This window comes from Cydia strobilella, chromosome 16, assembly GCF_947568885.1.
Source record: "Cydia strobilella chromosome 16, ilCydStro3.1, whole genome shotgun sequence".
NCBI lineage: Eukaryota > Metazoa > Arthropoda > Insecta > Lepidoptera > Tortricidae > Cydia > Cydia strobilella.
The window spans coordinates 7654429-7673322 of NC_086056.1; the positions used below are offsets into that span (position 1 = coordinate 7654429).

General features: G+C 36.9%; 3 protein-coding genes across 7 annotated transcripts in view; 2 read left to right on the top strand and 1 right to left on the bottom strand.

Annotated features, from left to right (window-relative positions):
• Positions 1 to 17808, bottom strand: part of LOC134748240 (protein transport protein Sec23A) — a 324866-nt gene extending 307058 nt beyond the window's left edge. For all 4 annotated transcript variants that reach the window (XM_063682968.1, XM_063682967.1, XM_063682969.1 and 1 more), the window contains exons 1-11: positions 17649 to 17808; positions 17275 to 17562; positions 15719 to 15974; positions 12146 to 12716; positions 11571 to 11713; positions 10846 to 10985; positions 10185 to 10303; positions 9419 to 9572; positions 7134 to 7285; positions 6535 to 6709; positions 5777 to 5932 (exon numbers count right to left, since the gene is read on the bottom strand). In XM_063682968.1, the coding sequence (XP_063539038.1) occupies positions 5777 to 5932; positions 6535 to 6709; positions 7134 to 7285; positions 9419 to 9572; positions 10185 to 10303; positions 10846 to 10985; positions 11571 to 11713; positions 12146 to 12716; positions 15719 to 15974; positions 17275 to 17553 (2145 nt within the window). In that variant the 5' untranslated portion in view covers positions 17554 to 17562; positions 17649 to 17808. The remainder of the gene's footprint in view (positions 1 to 5776; positions 5933 to 6534; positions 6710 to 7133; positions 7286 to 9418; positions 9573 to 10184; positions 10304 to 10845; positions 10986 to 11570; positions 11714 to 12145; positions 12717 to 15718; positions 15975 to 17274; positions 17563 to 17648) is intronic.
• On the top strand, positions 347 to 5283 carry LOC134748492 (uncharacterized). The gene is made up of 4 exons (XM_063683289.1): positions 347 to 519; positions 828 to 931; positions 1027 to 3453; positions 3553 to 5283. Exons 1-4 carry the CDS (start codon positions 347 to 349, stop codon positions 5256 to 5258), a joined length of 4410 nt encoding a protein of 1469 aa, XP_063539359.1. The 3' UTR covers positions 5259 to 5283.
• Positions 17809 to 18331: 523 nt separating the features above from the next.
• The window catches only part of LOC134748239 (metastasis-associated protein MTA3), a 138923-nt gene continuing 138360 nt past the window's right edge, over positions 18332 to 18894 (top strand). The window contains exon 1 of one of the 2 annotated variants that reach the window (XM_063682965.1): positions 18332 to 18703. In XM_063682965.1, coding sequence (XP_063539035.1) covers positions 18676 to 18703 — 28 coding nt within the window. In that variant the 5' untranslated portion in view covers positions 18332 to 18675. The remainder of the gene's footprint in view (positions 18704 to 18894) is intronic. The other variant, XM_063682964.1, reaches the window with a different exon arrangement.

The window sequence follows — 18894 nt, forward strand, 5'->3', positions numbered from 1 at the left end:
GTTGCGACTAGAAGAAAGTGAGCTCATGGTGTTCCCAACGTTGATCAAAAGTTAATACGATTATAAATTGAACGATGATTGTGATTTGGGTATGAGTGTTAATTACAGTTTGTAAGGATGTTTATTTGTGCTTCATGCCCACATTTTGTCAGAGGGGGTGTCCGTTGTCAACGAAGTATAGGTACTTTTATCTCATTACGCGAAAGTAAATATCGGGTTGTGTACGTAACGCGTGTATCCAGTGGATGTATTTGAATATGGTTTTTTTACCTCTTTATTGTCAAAATATAATTATTTTGCTCACCAATTTTATTTAGGAACTGCCCGTCCCAGGTCTTACTTATCTATGCCTTTAGGCTGGCGTGCCATCCATGTTATAATAATATACGTAAAGGCAAGTGGTTTTGCAGATGTGTTGTGCGTGCTGTTGCTCAGTGGTGTCCAAAAGGAGGACATCGACGCGAGCACCCTGCGGAAGCTGCAGCGGCACAACGTAAACATCGACGATATCAACGGCCAGTGAGTTTATGCCGTATTGTTTTCGCCGCGATAACATTCTGTGATTTGATTCTTAAGGAAAAACGATCATGAATACCTACTTATCGTCTCAGTTTAGTGCGTAGCGAAAATAGAATCAGAATCAAATGTCAATGCCCCTCCAATAATTGTGATTTTATGTCAACATAGTTTACTTTCTCTGTATCACTGATTAAGTTTAAAGTAACGAAAACTACAAAAAAGTTGCTTCTTTACGATAAATATGATACCAACTGTAACAAAATGCCAATTCACTTTCAAAAGCTAAATATTTTCTCACTTTTAAATAGGCAGCTGAAAACACAATGTCTTGGTAAAACAGACAGTTCAATCACTTTGACCACGCCACTGACAAATCCGACAACCGAGAAAACAAAAATAACCGTTACCGACAGTAAGTAAATTTTTATTAAGTACGAAATAGTGTTTACTTCTATGATTGTGACGATGATGAAATCGACGAATAATAATGTAGTGTTATAATTCTAGAAATTGGACTGCCAGCCGAAGACACGACACCGCTACAAAAGATCTTTGAATATTTAGAACTTTTACACAAAGAAGAAAAAAGAAAAGCCTTGGAATCTAAAGATGACAAAAAAATAAAACAGGGACAGAAACCCTTCTCATTTCTATCCAGCTCCCCTTTTCGTGATAGAATTCAAGGAATAAACGTTGAAGATTTAAATACCGAAACACGACTTCCAAGAACGACCAGCACTAAGAAAGACGATGAAAAAAGCAAAATGGAAAAGAGTATAAATTCGAAACTAGAGGCCTTAATGAACGTTTTGCGAATGAATATTGGCAGGACGCCTGATATATCGCAGCAAGGAAGTACTACCGTTAAAACAGTTAAAGTTCTCCCTATTTCTGAACACACAAAAAATATCGACTACATTACAAAAATTGTAGAGGAAATAATGTCCAAGAGACAATTGAAAGAAGTAAACACAACTAAAGTCCCTAATTTGAATACAAATAAATCATTGCAAAATATAGACGAAAAGCTCGACATTCAATCCAAAAACAAATCAATATCACTAATAAGCTATTATTTAAAAAATTGCAAACTCGAGAATTTTTACGGAAATAATCAAGGTGATAAAGATAAATTAGATATATTTGACAATGTCAAAAGGCTTAGATCCAGTATTAACGAGCCAGATGGAAATGATAATAGCGAATACTCCATTTGCAATAAACTAAAAGTACAAGAACAGAAAGTTATCCCTGGCCAAAACGGCCACCCTATAATCAATAACATTTTAAGTGAATTAAAAGAGGAAAGTGAAAGGTTTAAGCTGTTAGATAAAGAAAGTGCCATTGGAACTACTATGGAACATCAACCACAAACTGCGCTCATCAATCAGAAAAATAACAAATTTCTCAATACTAAAGAAGGGTTAAATATAGTAAACAAAGACTACAATAGAGCATTAGGCAATGAATCTAAAAGTATTAGCTTTGATGGCCTAAGAGGTCACATAAAAATAAGTGGTGCTTATAAAGAAGTCTCGGATACTGAAACTGATAAAGCATTAAAAAATGTATTACAATCGCAATCAAAACTTTTTAATCAAATATTTAATCAACAAAGAAACATAATAAAAATGTACAATACCGACAAGGAAAAGTTAAAACCACGCGAAAATGAACGTCCCGAACCTTTACAATCTGCATTGAAAGCTCAACTAAATAATGAACATAATGAGCCTATGGTAACCATGCAACAATCACAAGATAACTACCCGACATACATTAATGAAAACAAACATAAACTAGAGCCTAAATTAGGACATGAGCAAGCAAAACTTGTAGGTCAATCACGTTTATTCCATTACAACCCATCCAAATCAGACAACAATGTATTGAATGAAGAATACAAAAGTTATCAACTTACGGCCCCAAACTCTTTTATTATAGAAGATCAAGCTACAGAGCCAAAAAATAATCTTAGAACAAGAAATAAGATAGATGATAAATTAAAAACAACCAACACACTAAATAGTATCGATCACGATCGAGACCTAGTTAAGGACTATAGACGACCCTGGTTCTATGCTGAACTGAGCAATAAACATTTTAAACCCAAAATCAATGGAAATCAACAGGGATTATATTTTACACCTAATAGCGATAACAAAATAACCAATACAGTCGAGCCTAGATTAAAAAATTCGTACGAAAAAAGTTGGTCACCGTACTTTGACACGGCCGATAATAACACTACAATTATTCAAACAAACGAAGATCTAAGGGCTAATAAAGAACATCCAATTTTAGTAGATCCATCATTAACCCAATCAAACGTCCGAGAATTAATTGATAGCAGTAAAAAATACCCCATGATCGACGGAACGTATCAATATGAAAATAAATATCGTAGCCTCATTGAAGATAAAAATTCTGAACAATTAAAAACCAAACAAGATAAGAAAATTGACATAGTTAATAGCCAGACATTTCATGAAACTAGGGTCAAATGCCTTTCCACTGCTGAGTATAAAAGTAACCATTTTAGAAATAACCAAAATAATATGAAAATTACTAATATTAGAGAAAATAATGATGAAACTGAAACTTTCAATAATAATATAAAAACGAAACATAATAATTATAGATTACCATCAAGACCCACTATCACTGAGCAGCACTTGGACAGTGACACAACTTTAGACCGATTCAAAACAAATATTGACGACGATGATTTGTTCAGTCAAAATGAGACTAAAGAAAGTAAAAAAATACCTTCATTACCTCCAAATGTTATAAAAGATATAGCACAAAGTATAAAAGAATTTGTGTTAAGAGATTTAAAAACGACGACGATAACACCTAGCAGCACTACAACTTCTCAGATGACAACTACAATACCTACTACAATCACCAAAACAGTTAAATCTACGACAAAAGGTAAATTATAAACAATACAAAAAAATTACTTACAATAAGCAGAGTTAAAAATAATAATTACAATAAGTGTTATTTTTATCGTCAATTTTTATCTTGCAGAAGACATGACAACGACATCGACCAAAGATCCATTAAAGATACAGGATGCTTCGAAAACATTGGAGAAAATGATGGAAATGTTAGCGAAAATTACTTTGATGAAAAATACAGTTTTAGAACCAAAGAACGTTAAGCATGTTCCGTACAACATGAATACAACAGTCCCAACACAAAAAACAATCACGCAACGCCATGAGCAACAAATAGTACCAACAGACAATACCCTCCGACATCAACAAAATATCCAATTGGAAGAAAACCGTGTACCGCATGTTCCACAACCTTTACAACAAAACGTAAAAAACCTTAAAGCATACGTGCCTCAACTGGTAGAAATGAAATATGAAAATTTGTTGCCATATGGTTCACAACCTTTGCAACAGAATCCAGAAAACCATGTACCATATGATACACAGCCTTTACAGCAAGGCCCTGTGAATGGATTACCATATGAAGTTCAAACATTAAAGCGCAACTTAAAAAACCCAGAAATTAGCGAGCCGTATGTGTCACAGGCAGTACAACTCAAAGAAGAAAACCGTTTACGATATTATCCACATACCTTAGAGCGTAATCCAGAAAACGAAGTATATGTTCCACAGGCCCCAGTAAACCATTCACCATATGTTCCAAAGGTTATGCAGCTCAACGTTGAAAACCCTACGTACGTCCCACATACCGTACAAATGAAAGCAGAAAGCTATTTTCCATTTGATTCACAGCTCTTACAAAATAATCAAGAAAACACACAGTCTTTCCAGCGTAATACAGAAGACCTTATACCAGTGCCAGAAGTTAAAACAGAAAGCCGAATACAGTACTTTCCACTAGCTTTACAACCAAAAACAAAAAACCGAATTCCATATGAATTGCAGCGGTCTGAGCCCAACCCAGAAAACCCAGCGCTCTTACAATATTTGCCACATGCTGCAGAATTACCACCAGGAAATAACATACCATATGGTTCACCGGCTGTGCGACTAAAAACGGAAGATTATTTACCATATAACCCAAAACCCTTACAAAATGGCTCAAAAAACAGACCATATGATTACAGTATGATGGACCCTTATCATCATTCGAAAATTGAATATAAAACATATCTAAAAGAGGTTCAAGCACCTGTCCCGCAAAACAAAGTAAAACCGTCTTCCGATAAACAAGTTATAACAGTACAAACAAACTCTGGAGAAATATCACCATTGAAAATAGTACTGCAGAAACCTTTTTTGCAAAATATAGTACTTACAACACAACCGCCAGTAAAAGCGCATCACAGTGATGAAACTTTCCATTTCAAAAAACCAATACAAAAACAAAATCGACACCAAGTGGAAGTCAAAGAAAGCGAAATGAGTAATATTAATGAAGACAAAGGTTATGTGCCTCGACATGCACACAAAGACACTAAGATAGCTGTTCCAAAATCTAGAAAAACTAAAAAGGAACGTGGAGTAGTCCAACACTATAAACCACGAGTTCTTAATGAAATTGAAAAATTTCATGAAAAGTTAGAGAGAGGCGATGCCTGGCATCGCGAAGATGAAAAGATTGCAAAGAGAGTGCAAAGACCTATTGTGAAGAATACTAATTATGATGACACGCATTTTCGAAACTTTCTACAAACACAACAGAAAGTAAACGCTATGCTTGAGAAAATATTGGCTTCTGGTAAAACCAAGCCAATCAGTGCCGAGGTTATATAAATTTTACTGTTTTGTAGTATTTTTTTAAATAAATCGTTTAATTAGGACGTGTATTGATTTTTGGAAACGAATGTTACATGTTAAATCAATTGAAAATTCAAGGCCATGTTGAATCTTGCTCAGTAACTGCTATAACAAAATCTATAACGGGTCAATGTAACTAAGATGGGGCTATTAACGTATAAAATAAACCTAACAATTACCCCCGACGTTTTGAGCGCAATTTTGCACTTGTAGTCCCGGAGGAAGACTGAACTTTTTATAATGACAAAACCCCTGTGACAATGCTTAAGCAGTTTTTTTAGTTACCGACACTTGTTGGTCCAAATTTATGTCTGTCAAATTTTTATTATATTTACCACAGAACGTTATCTTTTATCCATGTAATAGGCACAATATTTGCAATTCAAATAACGCGTTGGATCTCTTTATCTAAATTATAAAGTCCATTTGGACAGCCGCGAAAATGCGCCTTCTTGTCGACTGGAGAATCCTAAAGGAATGATTGTAATAAATACCTGAGAGCCTCCGTGCTCGGTGTCGATGTACCGCGGCACGGGGAAGCGGCTCTGCAGGATCTCCTGCGCGTCGTCGACGGGAGCCCGCAGCAGCTGGGCGAAGCTCTCGTACTCCGGCATGTCTTGGTAGCGGAGGGCGCGCCATTGCGCTATCGTCTGCAAATTATACATTAACCCCGTAATTCATGTCATAAAAAATATTTGTTTAAATTTGAACTTTAATAACTATCAATAGAGTTGAAAATTATAACTGCCATATACAAATGGCTGCGTATGGGGTAAAGGGTTAACACGATCAGCTGTTTACACATTCACCGCTGAGCTACGGTCGTAGCCGATAACGTGGGTTTCCCGGTATGTAGCGGAAATGCAAAACGACAACGTGTCGTGATCAGCGAATCCATTACAAAGCCAACAATGTAACCCAGGACTGACACTATCTTTCACTACGTGACGGGTATTTTAGCCGCCCGCTATCGATATAAATGTATAAATACGAATTCATCACTCGATTGCGACAGATGCAGTTTGCCACTTACACCACCACGTTTACACGCACCACGGTACACCACGTTTGAATCGTAGATTATACAGATGCTTTTCTCATCAAGTGCGATGTACATACTCTCATCTAAATGGAACCATAACTACCATAAGCTACATTGGAATGACGCTATAAACCAAATTAATGAAGGCTTTCTATTTGTCAATTTGGCCTAGTTTCGTGTTGGGTCAGGGTTCCATTTTGCTGCCTGTACCTCGCCGTGGTATATGAGGATCTGGAAGAAGGTGTCCATGAGCAGGATGCGGTCAGGCTGGATGGAGGAGGTGTCCAGCAGCACGGGCTCGGGCGGGCCGCCGAAACTGTACGAGTACAGGATCGGCTGGATCATGATCAGCGACTGGGTAAGGTCCTCGCGCATCAACATGTGCCTGTGAAATATTCAAATGTTAATTTTATAAATGCGGGCCGACTGCTCTATCTCGAGCCTTTAGTAAGATTGTTAGCCGTCGGATGAATTACATCAGTTAAATCAAACGTTGTTGATTGTAATAGAAAGTCTAAACTGTACAGCACAAATCACAATGTATTTGGTGGTCACTGAATGGTCAAAAGTCAACTTTTGACAACGAGTTACCGTTACCGCGTAATGTAATTTGTATCAGACTGGAGATGTGTGACTTGCACAATCAATAAATCTTTGGTCAAATCAAACCCACGAGTGACACGACTACGGGGATACGGCTTCTTAATAATTGTCGGATAATAGACCGTGACTTCCTAACCCTAACTAAACACTCCGTCTTTGAGTCAACTATTAAATTTGTTCTTAGAATGATCGTAAATATTCAATACCTGTAGAATGTGGTCTCGTCGGGCGAGTTGTTGAACACCTGCAGGAACTGGGAGCGACGCAGATGGTACATGAACTGCGGATAAAGGCTGAAGTTCTCTGAAAGCCGGAAACTGTTCGGATCATCCTTCGCATACTCGCCGAACTTCTGACACTGTAAGAGAAAAAGAAGGTTATGATTACTAAGCGGTATCGCAATACATTAAAATGGATCTTCAAGAGTCGAAGAGTGACGATGAAAGGAGCACCAAACTGGCCGTTGCATGACCGATCAATGTTATTGAGAAAACGTTTAGTCTGTCAGTTGATGAATTTTGTTTGATGTGATTTAAAAGCGTGCGCTCTGGGAGATTGATCAATTCAAGCAATCAAAAAGCAAAATTGTGTTTAGAGTGGTCAAATATTCAATGTTCAACTACATGCGTGTTATACGGCCAATTCTCAATACAGTGAACAAGGCAGAAGGGCAGTGTTGATGCCATAAGGAATTTCTAACCCCATCTGGCATTAGAATGTGATAAAGAACTTGGAAATATGTAAAGGCTTAATTTATATTTTTCATTTCTCATGCTCTGAAAGGGGGTCATTGTTGTTCTAAAAAGTGTACAGAAAGTGATACGTTTCGTATTTTACTTTCCAAGTACAATTTTTTTTTCATTTTTTACGATAAGCAATTGAATTTTGTTTTAGGGTTCCGTACCCAAAGGGTAAAAACGGGACCCTATTATTAAGACTCCGCTGTCCGTCTGTCTGTCTGTCACCAGGCTGTAGACAGTTGAAATTTTCACAGATGATGTATTTCTGTTGCCGCTATAACAACAAATACTAAAAAGTACGGAACCCTTGGTGGGCGAGTCCGACTCGCACTTGCCCGGCTTTTTAAATAGACTTGAAATGAAAAGTAGTGTTTAACTCGGGTGAAAGGCATCATTTCAGCCTCGGACTATTGGCGCTCTCATTGCGTTCGAACGCCAAACTACCTTGGCAGAAATGAGTGCCTTTCATCCCTTGGTTAACAATCTACTATTGGCGTCTCTTTTTCTTGGGTTTGGTATGTACTGGGCATTAACATACATAACATACATTAAACACACATGTAAGTTGTACAATGAAAAATGACAAAACGTAAACATATTTAGCAGCTCATTGAGATTGTTTAAGAAATTAGTGTATTCTTCTTTAAGATAAAAATACCCGAATAGCTACCTATATTAAGATTTCATCACATATCTGCGACATATAATGCAACATAAAATAGTAGAAATTAAATAAAATTTAACTAAAAAACTTTTTTACTAAATTGTTTAAGCATTTTACGTCAGAAATGTGACAGTTACGTAGGAAATGGCGCCCTCAATAATTTTCTTCAAATTCTTTCTTCTTCAGTATGCATGACATTTGTACTTAGTAATAAGTTTTTATTAATATTTGTTTACATATAGGAAAGTAACTAATTTAATTTTAAGCCTATATATATATTGTGTAATTTTGTTTCTTTTGTATATCTTGTAGTGTTCATTAGCCATAATTTATTTTTATGATAAACCTATGCATGTGTTTATGTACTTTAGAAGTGTTAAATGTCGTTATTGTTAAGTGTAAGTATATAGTGTATGTCTGTGTATTTAGTTCCGATCACAATGCTATCCTAAAACTACTGTCGGACCTCCTAGTGGGAATTGTCTTAGGATGTAGGCTATAATTTAATTTTAAGCCTATATATATATTGTGTAATTTTGTTTCTTTTGTATATCTTGTAGTGTTCATTAGCCATAATTTATTTTTATGATAAACCTATGCATGTGTTTATGTACTTTAGAAGTGTTAAATGTCGTTATTGTTAAGTGTAAGTATATAGTGTATGTCTGTGTATTTAGTTCCGATCACAATGGTATCCTAAAACTACTGTCGGACCTCCTAGTGGGAATTGTCTTAGGATGTAGGCTATATGTACTGTTACAACTTTGCCTGTAAATCTTATTGGCCTGTATCTGTTTTTTTCCCCAATAAAGAAAATAAATATAATAAAATATAGGTCTATTACTAGAAAGATGTCACTCTATATAGGTACTTATCTGTTTTATAAGACTGTTTCTTAAAAAAAAGAACGGATGGAGCTATATTAGGATATAATTTACGTGGAAACTTCTCCCAATCCTTGTACGGAGTCGTGGAGGTATAACCGTTTAGAATCTTATCGGAACGCATGAAAATTTCATTTTGGCCTGTAGTCGCGCGCGACACTTGATGTATTTGACGGTCAACGGGAAGCTGTCGTACGTCGTACCAGGCGGATGAGCATGCGGTCGAGCCAGCGCAGCACGTCGGGCCCGTCCTCCTGCTCGGCGCGGTACACCACGAGGCGCGCCATGACCACGGCCGCGGCCTCCTGGTCGAAGCCGGCCGCGATGTGCGGCAGGTTCACCGCGGCGTCCCCCCAGCTGGCACGATATTGGAATTTTAATAGTTACGAACAGTATACAGTCTGTTTACGATATAATCTTAAGACCTCGTATATTTGGGCTATGGGACACAGAAGAGATTTTTATTTATCATAACGTATGTATATAATTATAATATGTATTTTAAATAGTGTAGAACTGTAAATAATATTGGTACAATTTACTACTCGACTTTATATTAGTATGTACATAGAGTAACTTATACTGGAGCGGTACTGTCATAGTAAATTTTTTAACCCCAGTAAATTCACTGCCATCTGTCGACACACTTTAAAACTAAAAATGAAGATTTATAAAAAAAACATTTATCCATATTTAAATACATTTTATTTAAATATGGATAAATGATTTTTTTTATTTGCATTAATTATTTTTATGATTTTGACCCATGTTCTTTCACTGATATGCGTTAAAATTGTTAAATAACAAACGAAACCGTCAACGCCATCTATACGACAGTAGGCCAAAGCTAGTAGCGCCCTCTGAACGAGAATCAAATTTTCTTGATTTTCGAGGCACGTTTTTTCCTTAGACTGTATCCATCTATTACGGAGTTATATCTATCTTTGGTATGTATAAAAACGGTCTTACTTGCGTGCCACAGTCGTGACTCGCACGCGTCGCTGGCCGCTCGAGTGCTGGTACTGCGTGATGAGCTGCACGCAGCCGCGCCCGCCCTGAGGCACCGGCGCTGCGTGCTGATTCACCACCTAAATCCAAAACATACGAGTAGCTTAAGCAAGAGTAAAGCCTCATTTAGACGGTGTGAGATCTCATATGAGTCATATGCGAGTTCAAGTTTTTGGAACATTGGCTCAAAAATGTCTGTGAACTCGACCTCAGACATTTTTAAAACAATGTTCCAAAAACTTGAACTGGTTTTACAAACAACTGTCGCAAAAATCAGCAAAAGATTTTTTATTGATTAAATTATATTTCACACAAAATTTCAATTTTCTTAATATCTAAAATTTCACTTATAAAATAAATTACAATTAAATAATTAGCAAAAAATTAATTTGCGCAAAATAAATCAAATTCTATTTTATTCATGGATCGATCGATCGGATGTATGCTAACCTTCCCACCAAGCATTCGCTGGCTAATGTTGCCCATACCCACTTCCTTGTCCGACACGCACGGGCCTTTCACGTTTAACCAGACACAATACCCAATCCTCGCCCTCAGTTAGTTACTGACAACATGACATAACCATTGCTCACTCGGCCCTTACTGACAAACAAGAACTTACCTCAAAGAAGATTGCCATGGTGGTGCTAGGCGTAAAGGTGCACAGTTTCCACTGGCTCGTGTTGCCCATGCCCACTTCCTGGTCCGACACGCAGGGCCCTTTGACGTTCAGCGACACGCAAGAGCCGATTGCGCCGCTTACTGGGAAATTATATGAAATTCAGTCTTATATGCTTTGCTATAAGGTTGACTTTCTCCTGGCATTAAATACGCCTTTTAAGATATTCTTTAGTGGAATAAATATTAAACAGATAAATATGAATATGCATCATGAAAATTGCTTGTTGCTTAAAATACAGACATTTCTGAATATAAAGTTCAGAATGACTAAATGTGACGTTTTCAACCAAAAGGTACCACATTGTCGGTTGTTGATAAGATTGATTTTTAATTAAAGCTATATGGAAATAGCGCTTTACTGACAAGCGACAATAAGTACCCTTTTGGTTGAAAATGGCACAAATATGTATGTATGCGTGCGAATCGCGTGTGTATCGATACAAACGCGCGTCGACAGCGGCGCGTTAAAATCTCGCGGTCTGCAAATGCCCTAAGTTCCGTGAGCCAAATGGTGTTCTCGTGCTGTAAGCAAATATTTATTTTGGGTTGTTGCACCAAGCCAGTTACTAGTAGTTTCTAGCCGTATTGCAAAAACTAAGCTTTTTTTAGTGATGTAGCCATGATTTTTAGTCAAAAAATATAATAAAGAGAACCAAAGCGACTTACTTTTCAATTCTCGGCTGCACTTGACTTCTAAAGTGCCGTTGAACGCCATTTTGAAGTCATTCTTCTGGTCTTTTGCGAAGACACGTTGGAAGGTTTGCTTGAAGAGCGAGGAGTTGAACGAGTCGCCCATCACCATATGCCCTCTACAAAAATGTATCGTAAATTAATTACAAACATTAGATTTGAACAATAAGTGCCAGCTGAGCTAAGTACTCTTAAACTGTTCATGGAAGTTTGAATTCAGAATAAGTGCATTGCATATTTTACAAACAGTACCAGTTCCTTAAAACTACTGGGAAGTATGTGAAGAAATTCATTTCCCTGACACTGTGGGACTGACTGTCAACTCCGTGACTGACGCACATGCGTGAGTAACAGAATCAGGTCATTGGTCAAATCATAATTTCTAACTAGAAATTTAATGACAATAACAAATTCAGTTTTGAATGATTCACGGTTAGTTTCACTAGACACATTGACCGGGATATAGACCGGTAAAACAATACAAAAGATAATCACGGTCTATATCCCGGTCAATATAAGTCTAATAACAAATTCATCTAAAAGTTTCTTACCCTGTTGAATTACAACACTGTTTCATCTCCATCAGCCCAGTCTGATCCAGCGCACACGAATAAATATCGATCGAGTGGCCATTCGTCGCAGATCGGAAAGACAACGCTTCATAATGCTTGATAGCCTTCTTCATGTACTTGGCGTTATCTTTGTGAATGTCGTGATGCGAGCGGATGGGCTGCTTCAGCTCATCATTGACCACCTGACCGGGGCCTTGGGAGCAGGGCCCGCCAAGGAACATCATGATTCTAGCTCCAGTATTAGGATAAGTGACTTCTAATAATCCAACAGCTAATGAGAGGGCGACTCCGCTGCTTCTCAAAGGTCTTTTTCCTACTCCTAGAGGCCAGGGATCCCGGCCAAGCTCGCCGAGTAAGTCAGTTAGGGCCATGTCGCATTGTTTGACCGGTTGGAGGAAGCGGTGAGCCGGGGGCGTCGGCGCCTGGGTGCCGGGACGTTGCTGGGTGTTGGGCGCGTTGACGCGGCCGATCGCCAGCTGCTCTTGGATTTGCTTGGCACTCAAGTCTTTGGTTCCTTTGAAAACATAGCACTTGGATATGCCTTCTGTACCTAAAAAAATTTAAAAAGTTTAGTAAAATATGAGTAATATTAGTATACATATGATAAAAATTGGTAATGTTATAAAACAAGTGTGTATTTAAAACCATTTGCTTATCATCATAGCTAAAACAGTTTATATTTCCTCATTTGTCATGAAAATAATAGTGATCATAGTCAAGGCTTGTAAAAGTTAAGAGTAAAAATAAATAAATAATAAAAATAAAAAAGCCTTTTATTTCCAATTTACAATTGTTTTACATTAGAAGTTTTAGCATATTGGTTAGTAAGTTTCTTATAGTTAGTAGTTAGTGTTAGGTTTATGTATTCTATTTACTATCTATTTATTTAATTTGGACCCCTCTTTGGGTGTAGGCCTCCTCCAATTCTCTCCATTTCTGCCTGTCTTCCGCTTTGTTTAGCCAGTCTTTCCCTGCAATTTCTTTTATATCGTCCAGCCATCGTTTATATGGCTTTCCTACTTTCCTTTTGCCACTTGGGCCTTTCCATTTCGTTGCCAATATTGTCCATCTATGGTCTTTGTACCGTGCGATGTGTCCTGCCCACCGCCATTTTAATTTGAGGGCTTGAGTTAGTGCGTCTTGTAACTTTGTTTTTTCTCTTATAGATGTACTCTTTATTTTTTGTATCTTTTTTATGTTGAGCATGTTCCTCTCCATGGCTCTTTGGGTGGTTCTTATCTTTCTCTTTATTTTATCTGTAAAAGTCCATGTTTGGCACCCATAGAGCAGGCTCGGTAGAAGGCATGTATCTGCCACTATCTTTTTTAGGTTTAAGCTGTATTTGCCTTTTAGGATTTCTTGCAGTGACCAGAATTTCCTCCAGGTTATGTTGGCTCTCCTTTCTACCTCTTCTTCGTTGTTTGTTGTTGTAAAGGACAGTTGCTTTCCTAGATATATATATTGGTCTACATAGTCTATGTTGTTGCCATTGATATTTATTTGTATTTGTTTGCTGTTTGTCATTATTTTGGTTTTATTTGTGTTCATTTGTAAGCCTGCTTTGGTGCTTTCTTCGTCTAGTTGGTTTATAAGCACTCTTAGTTCTGTTGCAGTTTCAGCTACTATGACTATGTCGTCTGCAAATCTCAAATGGTTTATTAACTGGCCCTCCAGATTGATGCCTTTTGATTCCCATTTGAGATTCCGAAATATGATTTCCAGGACAGCAATAAAGATCTTGGGTGATAAAGGATCTCCTTGTCGGACTCCCCTTTCTATCCTTATCTGTTTCCCTCTTGTCTCCAGCTTGACTCGGCTGGTGCTTTTCGCGTATATATTCTTTATAATATTAATGTATTTTTGGTCCACATTAAGCTGTTTCAATGCATTCCAGATTGCGCTGTGATTGATGCTATCAAATGCCTTGCTATAATCTATAAAGGCGACGTATAGGTTCCTATTGAACTCTTTATACTTCTCTATCATCTGTTCTAGTGCTTGTATGTGATCAGTGGTGCTGAAACCTGCCCTGAAACCAGCCTGCTCTCTTGGTTGTGAGTCGTCAATTGTTTTGGATATTCGCCTTAACATTATTGAGGAGAACAGTTTGTATATGCTCGCCAGTAAGCTGATTGGCCTATAGTTACCGATGTCTAAGGAGTTGCCTTTCTTGTACAGCAATATTATGTCGGATGTACACCATTGCTCTGGTATGGTTTCGGAATTAAGTACCATATTGAATAGATGTGTTATATGTTGAAGCAGGATTGGTGTACCATGTTTTAGAGCTTCGTTTGTTATTCCATCAGGACCTGGGCTTTTTTTGGTTTTCAGCTGCTTTATGTGCTCATAAACTTCTTTTTCTTCGATCTGCTTTACTGGCAAGTTTACGTTATTCGCAATGGGTGTTTCCTCTTGTATGTGGTTGTAGTCTTTCATTCTGTAGAGTTCTTCGTAAAAGTGTGTAGCATGATTTATTACGTCTTTCCTTGTTTTTGTTTCTTCTTTGTCTTGTCCAAGTTTTTGTATCCATGATTTGTTTAGATTAAGTTCTTTTAAAGCTCTCTTTGTACTTCTGTGTTTCTTTAGGTTCCTTGTTATTACTTCCTTCCTGTGATTCCTGTAGTCTATTCTTATAGATTTCTTTGTTTCCTTGAACAGCCGGGTAAGTTCTTTCTTCATGTCTTGATCTTTGTCTTTCTTATACATTAGTTCTGTGCGTTGTTTTATGAGTTGTATTGTATGGTCGCTAAAGATTTTGTTTGTTTTTGTGTGGTCAGTCTTAGTCTTCTGTGTTACGCTGTCTATTATTGACTTTTCTATCTTATTGTAGTAATCTTGAACATTTGTATCTTCTGTTTTGTTTCCTAGTTTTGTCTCTAAGCCTCTGATATAACTTTGTATTTCCTCTTCTGTCTTTAGGCTTTTCAACGAGGAATGGAAGTTTTTTCGACTCTTTTTAGGAAGTTTTAAGTTAAATGTTGCTCTCAGAAGTCGGTGGTCTGATGGAAATAGTACATTATTCAGGACTTCGAAATTAGTGATATGTGCTGGTTGGTTTGTCATTATGAAATCTATTTCATTCCTGGTGTTTTGGTCAGGTGATATCCAGGTCCATCTTCTATTCGATCTTTTGTTATAAAAGGTATTCATTATGAAGAGTTTCTTTCCTAATGCATAGTCTAACAGTCTTTCTCCTCGTTTGTTTCGGTCTCCGTAGCCATACTTGCCCATAATTAGATTTTCTTCCTTCTTGGGGTAGCCTATTTTTGCGTTGAAATCTCCCATGACGATTAAGAGTAGGTAGTAGTAATTATGTAAATGACCGTGTAGGTGACATTCGGAAGATTACTTTAAAATAATCCGTACATTAGTCTTTGCCTAATAAGCATTAATTATGACGTTTTCAACCAAAAGGTTCTCGCTTGTCGATGAGGTTGATTTTAAATTGAAGCTATAATTATGGAAATAGTGACTTATTGACAACCAACAATAAGAATCCTTTTGGTTGAGAATGGCACAATTATTCTAAACGAATTTAAATGTACTGACCTAACTCATGAATCTGTACCATACGGCCAAATGTAATAAGCCCAACTAATGCATTCTGCGGCATCAAACTAAGCGAAGTCTGCAGGGAGTCCTTTAAAGCTCCCAATTCCTCCTCATCCATACAAGTGTCAACCACCAGCAGGTAAATGGGTGGCATCGTCTGAGCCCGTGTGATTGTGTACTCAATAGTTGAGAAGTTTGGGATGAGCTCAGCAGGTTGGTGCTGTTCGGATATGGCTGCATATTGCGGGGGGAACTGGAAAATAATAACATGTTACAGATGATAATTGATGCAGCATGCATGAGACTGGAGAGAATATGAAGGATGTGGTTTGATCTACACCAAAAAAGCAGCTCTTAAATTAGAAAAGTAAAAAATAATGATTAATTAAATTTTGTAATAGTAAGTGGTTAAGTTGACGAAATATAAAGTGAACCGATCTTGTTCAAAATTGTTCGAGAGATTTACTCACTTTATAGAATAGAATAAAAATAATTTATTCGTTAGCACACACAAATAGAAAATTATACAAAACAGATTCTATTTCCTCAACCTTAATAAGTGCAGTTTTCTTAAGTTTATCTTCTGTACACTGCCCATTACTGCCAAGAACGGGCTTTGCATTCACAAAATTATATTACATCTGGCAATTGCACAATTGAGTTCATAAATATGTATACATTTCTTCACCTGAATCCATTGCAATAAGATGAAAAAATTAATACATATTTACGAACTCGACTGTAACATAGTACATGAAATATGGGTCAAGAATATCAATGCTATACCTATCCAGTCTGACAATAAGCAGACGTTGACTCATTAAAGTTGGCACCAAAAAAGTGCATCAAGCTTTTTCATGATGTGAGCGCCTTGACAAAAAAAAACACTACCGCCTGGTTGTCATAAACTGTTTTTAGGGTAAAGGGTAAAAACGGGACCCTATTACTAATACTCCTCTGTCCGTCTGTCCTTCTGTCTGTCACCAGGCTGTATCTCATGAACCGTGATAGACAGTTGAAATTTTCATTTTTTTTTCTTGTCGAGCTCCAATACCCCAGTCTCATGATGCCACATGTTGTAAATATGGTTAGGACTCTTTTTAAAAACAATTCATGCAAACATTGATAAATTGTACACTCAGCGTCAAATACTCTGTAGCAGTCAGTGGCCAAATAGTTTAGTACACCATACTAAATATTTTTATTTTTTTTCCTATCTGGCTTTTACTCCCTGCAATTTTGCACAGGGTGAATTTGCCAATGTTGGTTTTGACTTTGTTGAGGAGAATGTTCGGAATTGTATTCTTGGGAGGATGTGGTTGGGAAAATCCTAAAAACAAATAATTGTTATGAACCACCATACTAAATATATGGTGTACTGAACTATTTGACTACTTTGGGTTCTACAAAGTATTTGATGCTGAGTGTACAGTTTAACCAACAACGACTAATTTTATAAGGAACACATTAGAATTGTGTGACGTGTTATAACTAAAAAATAAAATTAGTTCCTAAATTGAACAATAGAAGAAGGTAAACATGAGTGTACTCACAGGATTTCTTTGGAAACAGAAGTTGCACACCCACAATTTGGCTCTGTAATCGACCTGGCACATCGGGTTCAGTACAGCGCGGCAGGTGTTCCGGGTGCACAAGACTGGCTCATACTGAATTGGAGGCAGATCTGGCCGTTCTTTGAGTGGCTGGTACAAGCAGGCCAGAGGCACCACAAGCCGCGTTGCCTCGATTCTGCTAGACGGCCACACATTCCATGTAAACCGTATGCCATCCCGGTCTTCGTTTTGCTGAATAAACTCCTCATACGTCGCCATGTCTTAGATCTAGAAACGAAATATTACAAAAACACTATAATAACACGTATTCACTTAGCTCACACGTTTTCGTGAATCCAACACTTGTTACGTACCAGGAAGACATGCAGTGACCTAAGACTATGCACATTAGCGAAATTCTACAATCCAGTTAGACACCCATTCAGAAAATCGAATTAAAACAGATTTTAAAGGAATTTCTAACAGAAGAGCCAGTCGGGCTGATTTGGCAATTGTCAATACCAAAGACAAAACAGCTGTCATTTCAGCCACGTCATTTGTGAAAACGCAACATAACTGGGAAATGAAATTTACATTTTTATTTTAATAGTTTACGAATATATCACTTTTTCATCAATATTTAATAGGGAAAATCTATACAATTTAGATTTTTCTTGACGAAAACTCTAAATCCATAAAACATTTAGTGTCTTTGCCCCACAACAATTAATAAAAAAGAAAATACAATGTTCTGTCTATGGTTTTTTCATAGACAAAAGATCGAGCATAGACAAACGAGCGTGGCTTGTTTTTTTCTTTAATAAACACGTTCCGTTTCATGTCTTGGTTCAAGACAATAATTTTAAAATTACACATTGTATATTATATACATAAGAAAAAATTTAAAAAGTATAAAATGTAAATGAATTTATTTGTATCAAAAATTTAAATCGTTTAAAATAACAAAAAAATGCTATTTTAGTATTATTTTTTTCTTTTATGAATCATTCCATGCAGTCGCGTGTAAGGAAAACACGAAACGTTATTGAATGAAATATTTTTTTTTATTTTTAGGGCATAGTAAATTATATTTCAATTAGGGACATGATTTGTAAAATATTTCGTATTTTATATTTACTACACCATCATTTCGATGTAATTAGTGAATAAAATTTTAGGAACATGTCATTGCTTTGTTTTAAGAGCAGGAAGTTTACGCTAAAAAGTGCGACTGCGCACTGGCCAAATTAGTAGTGAGAAAGAAAATGGCGATCAGCGAAAGGCGTCCGGAGTTAACGTGATGAAAAACATTGTAAAAGCTCAATTACATAGTGTTATAGTTAATAAATGTGTCAGATGTAGATTATTTAAGTGTTAATGAATAGTGATTGTGTATAAAAAATGGCTGCGAATATGTACAGAGTCGGCGGTAAGTAGTAATAATTGGTTATTTTTGTTGTAGCTTCGCCGGTTCACCGCCAGCCGACTAGCGGTGCTTTGCTTTGATTGTCGTACCTTTATTAATCGCTCACATTAATTAGTTAATGTAGACCCTTTCTATATAGTCAAATTATCAACAAAATAAGATGTTTGACGCGAATTAGATCAAAGTTATACGGT

What these genes read in the sequence shown, in the direction of transcription:
- LOC134748492 (XM_063683289.1), top strand. Translation starts at nt 347, where the DNA reads ATGCCTTTAGGCTGGCGTGCCATCCATGTTATAATAATATACGTAAAG. An exon ending in ATCGACGATATCAACGGCCA is followed by an intron (nt 520 to 827) that starts GTGAGTTTATGC and finishes ACTTTTAAATAG; the next exon opens with GCAGCTGAAAACACAATGTC. An exon ending in AGTTAAATCTACGACAAAAG is followed by an intron (nt 3,454 to 3,552) that starts GTAAATTATAAA and finishes TTTATCTTGCAG; the next exon opens with AAGACATGACAACGACATCG.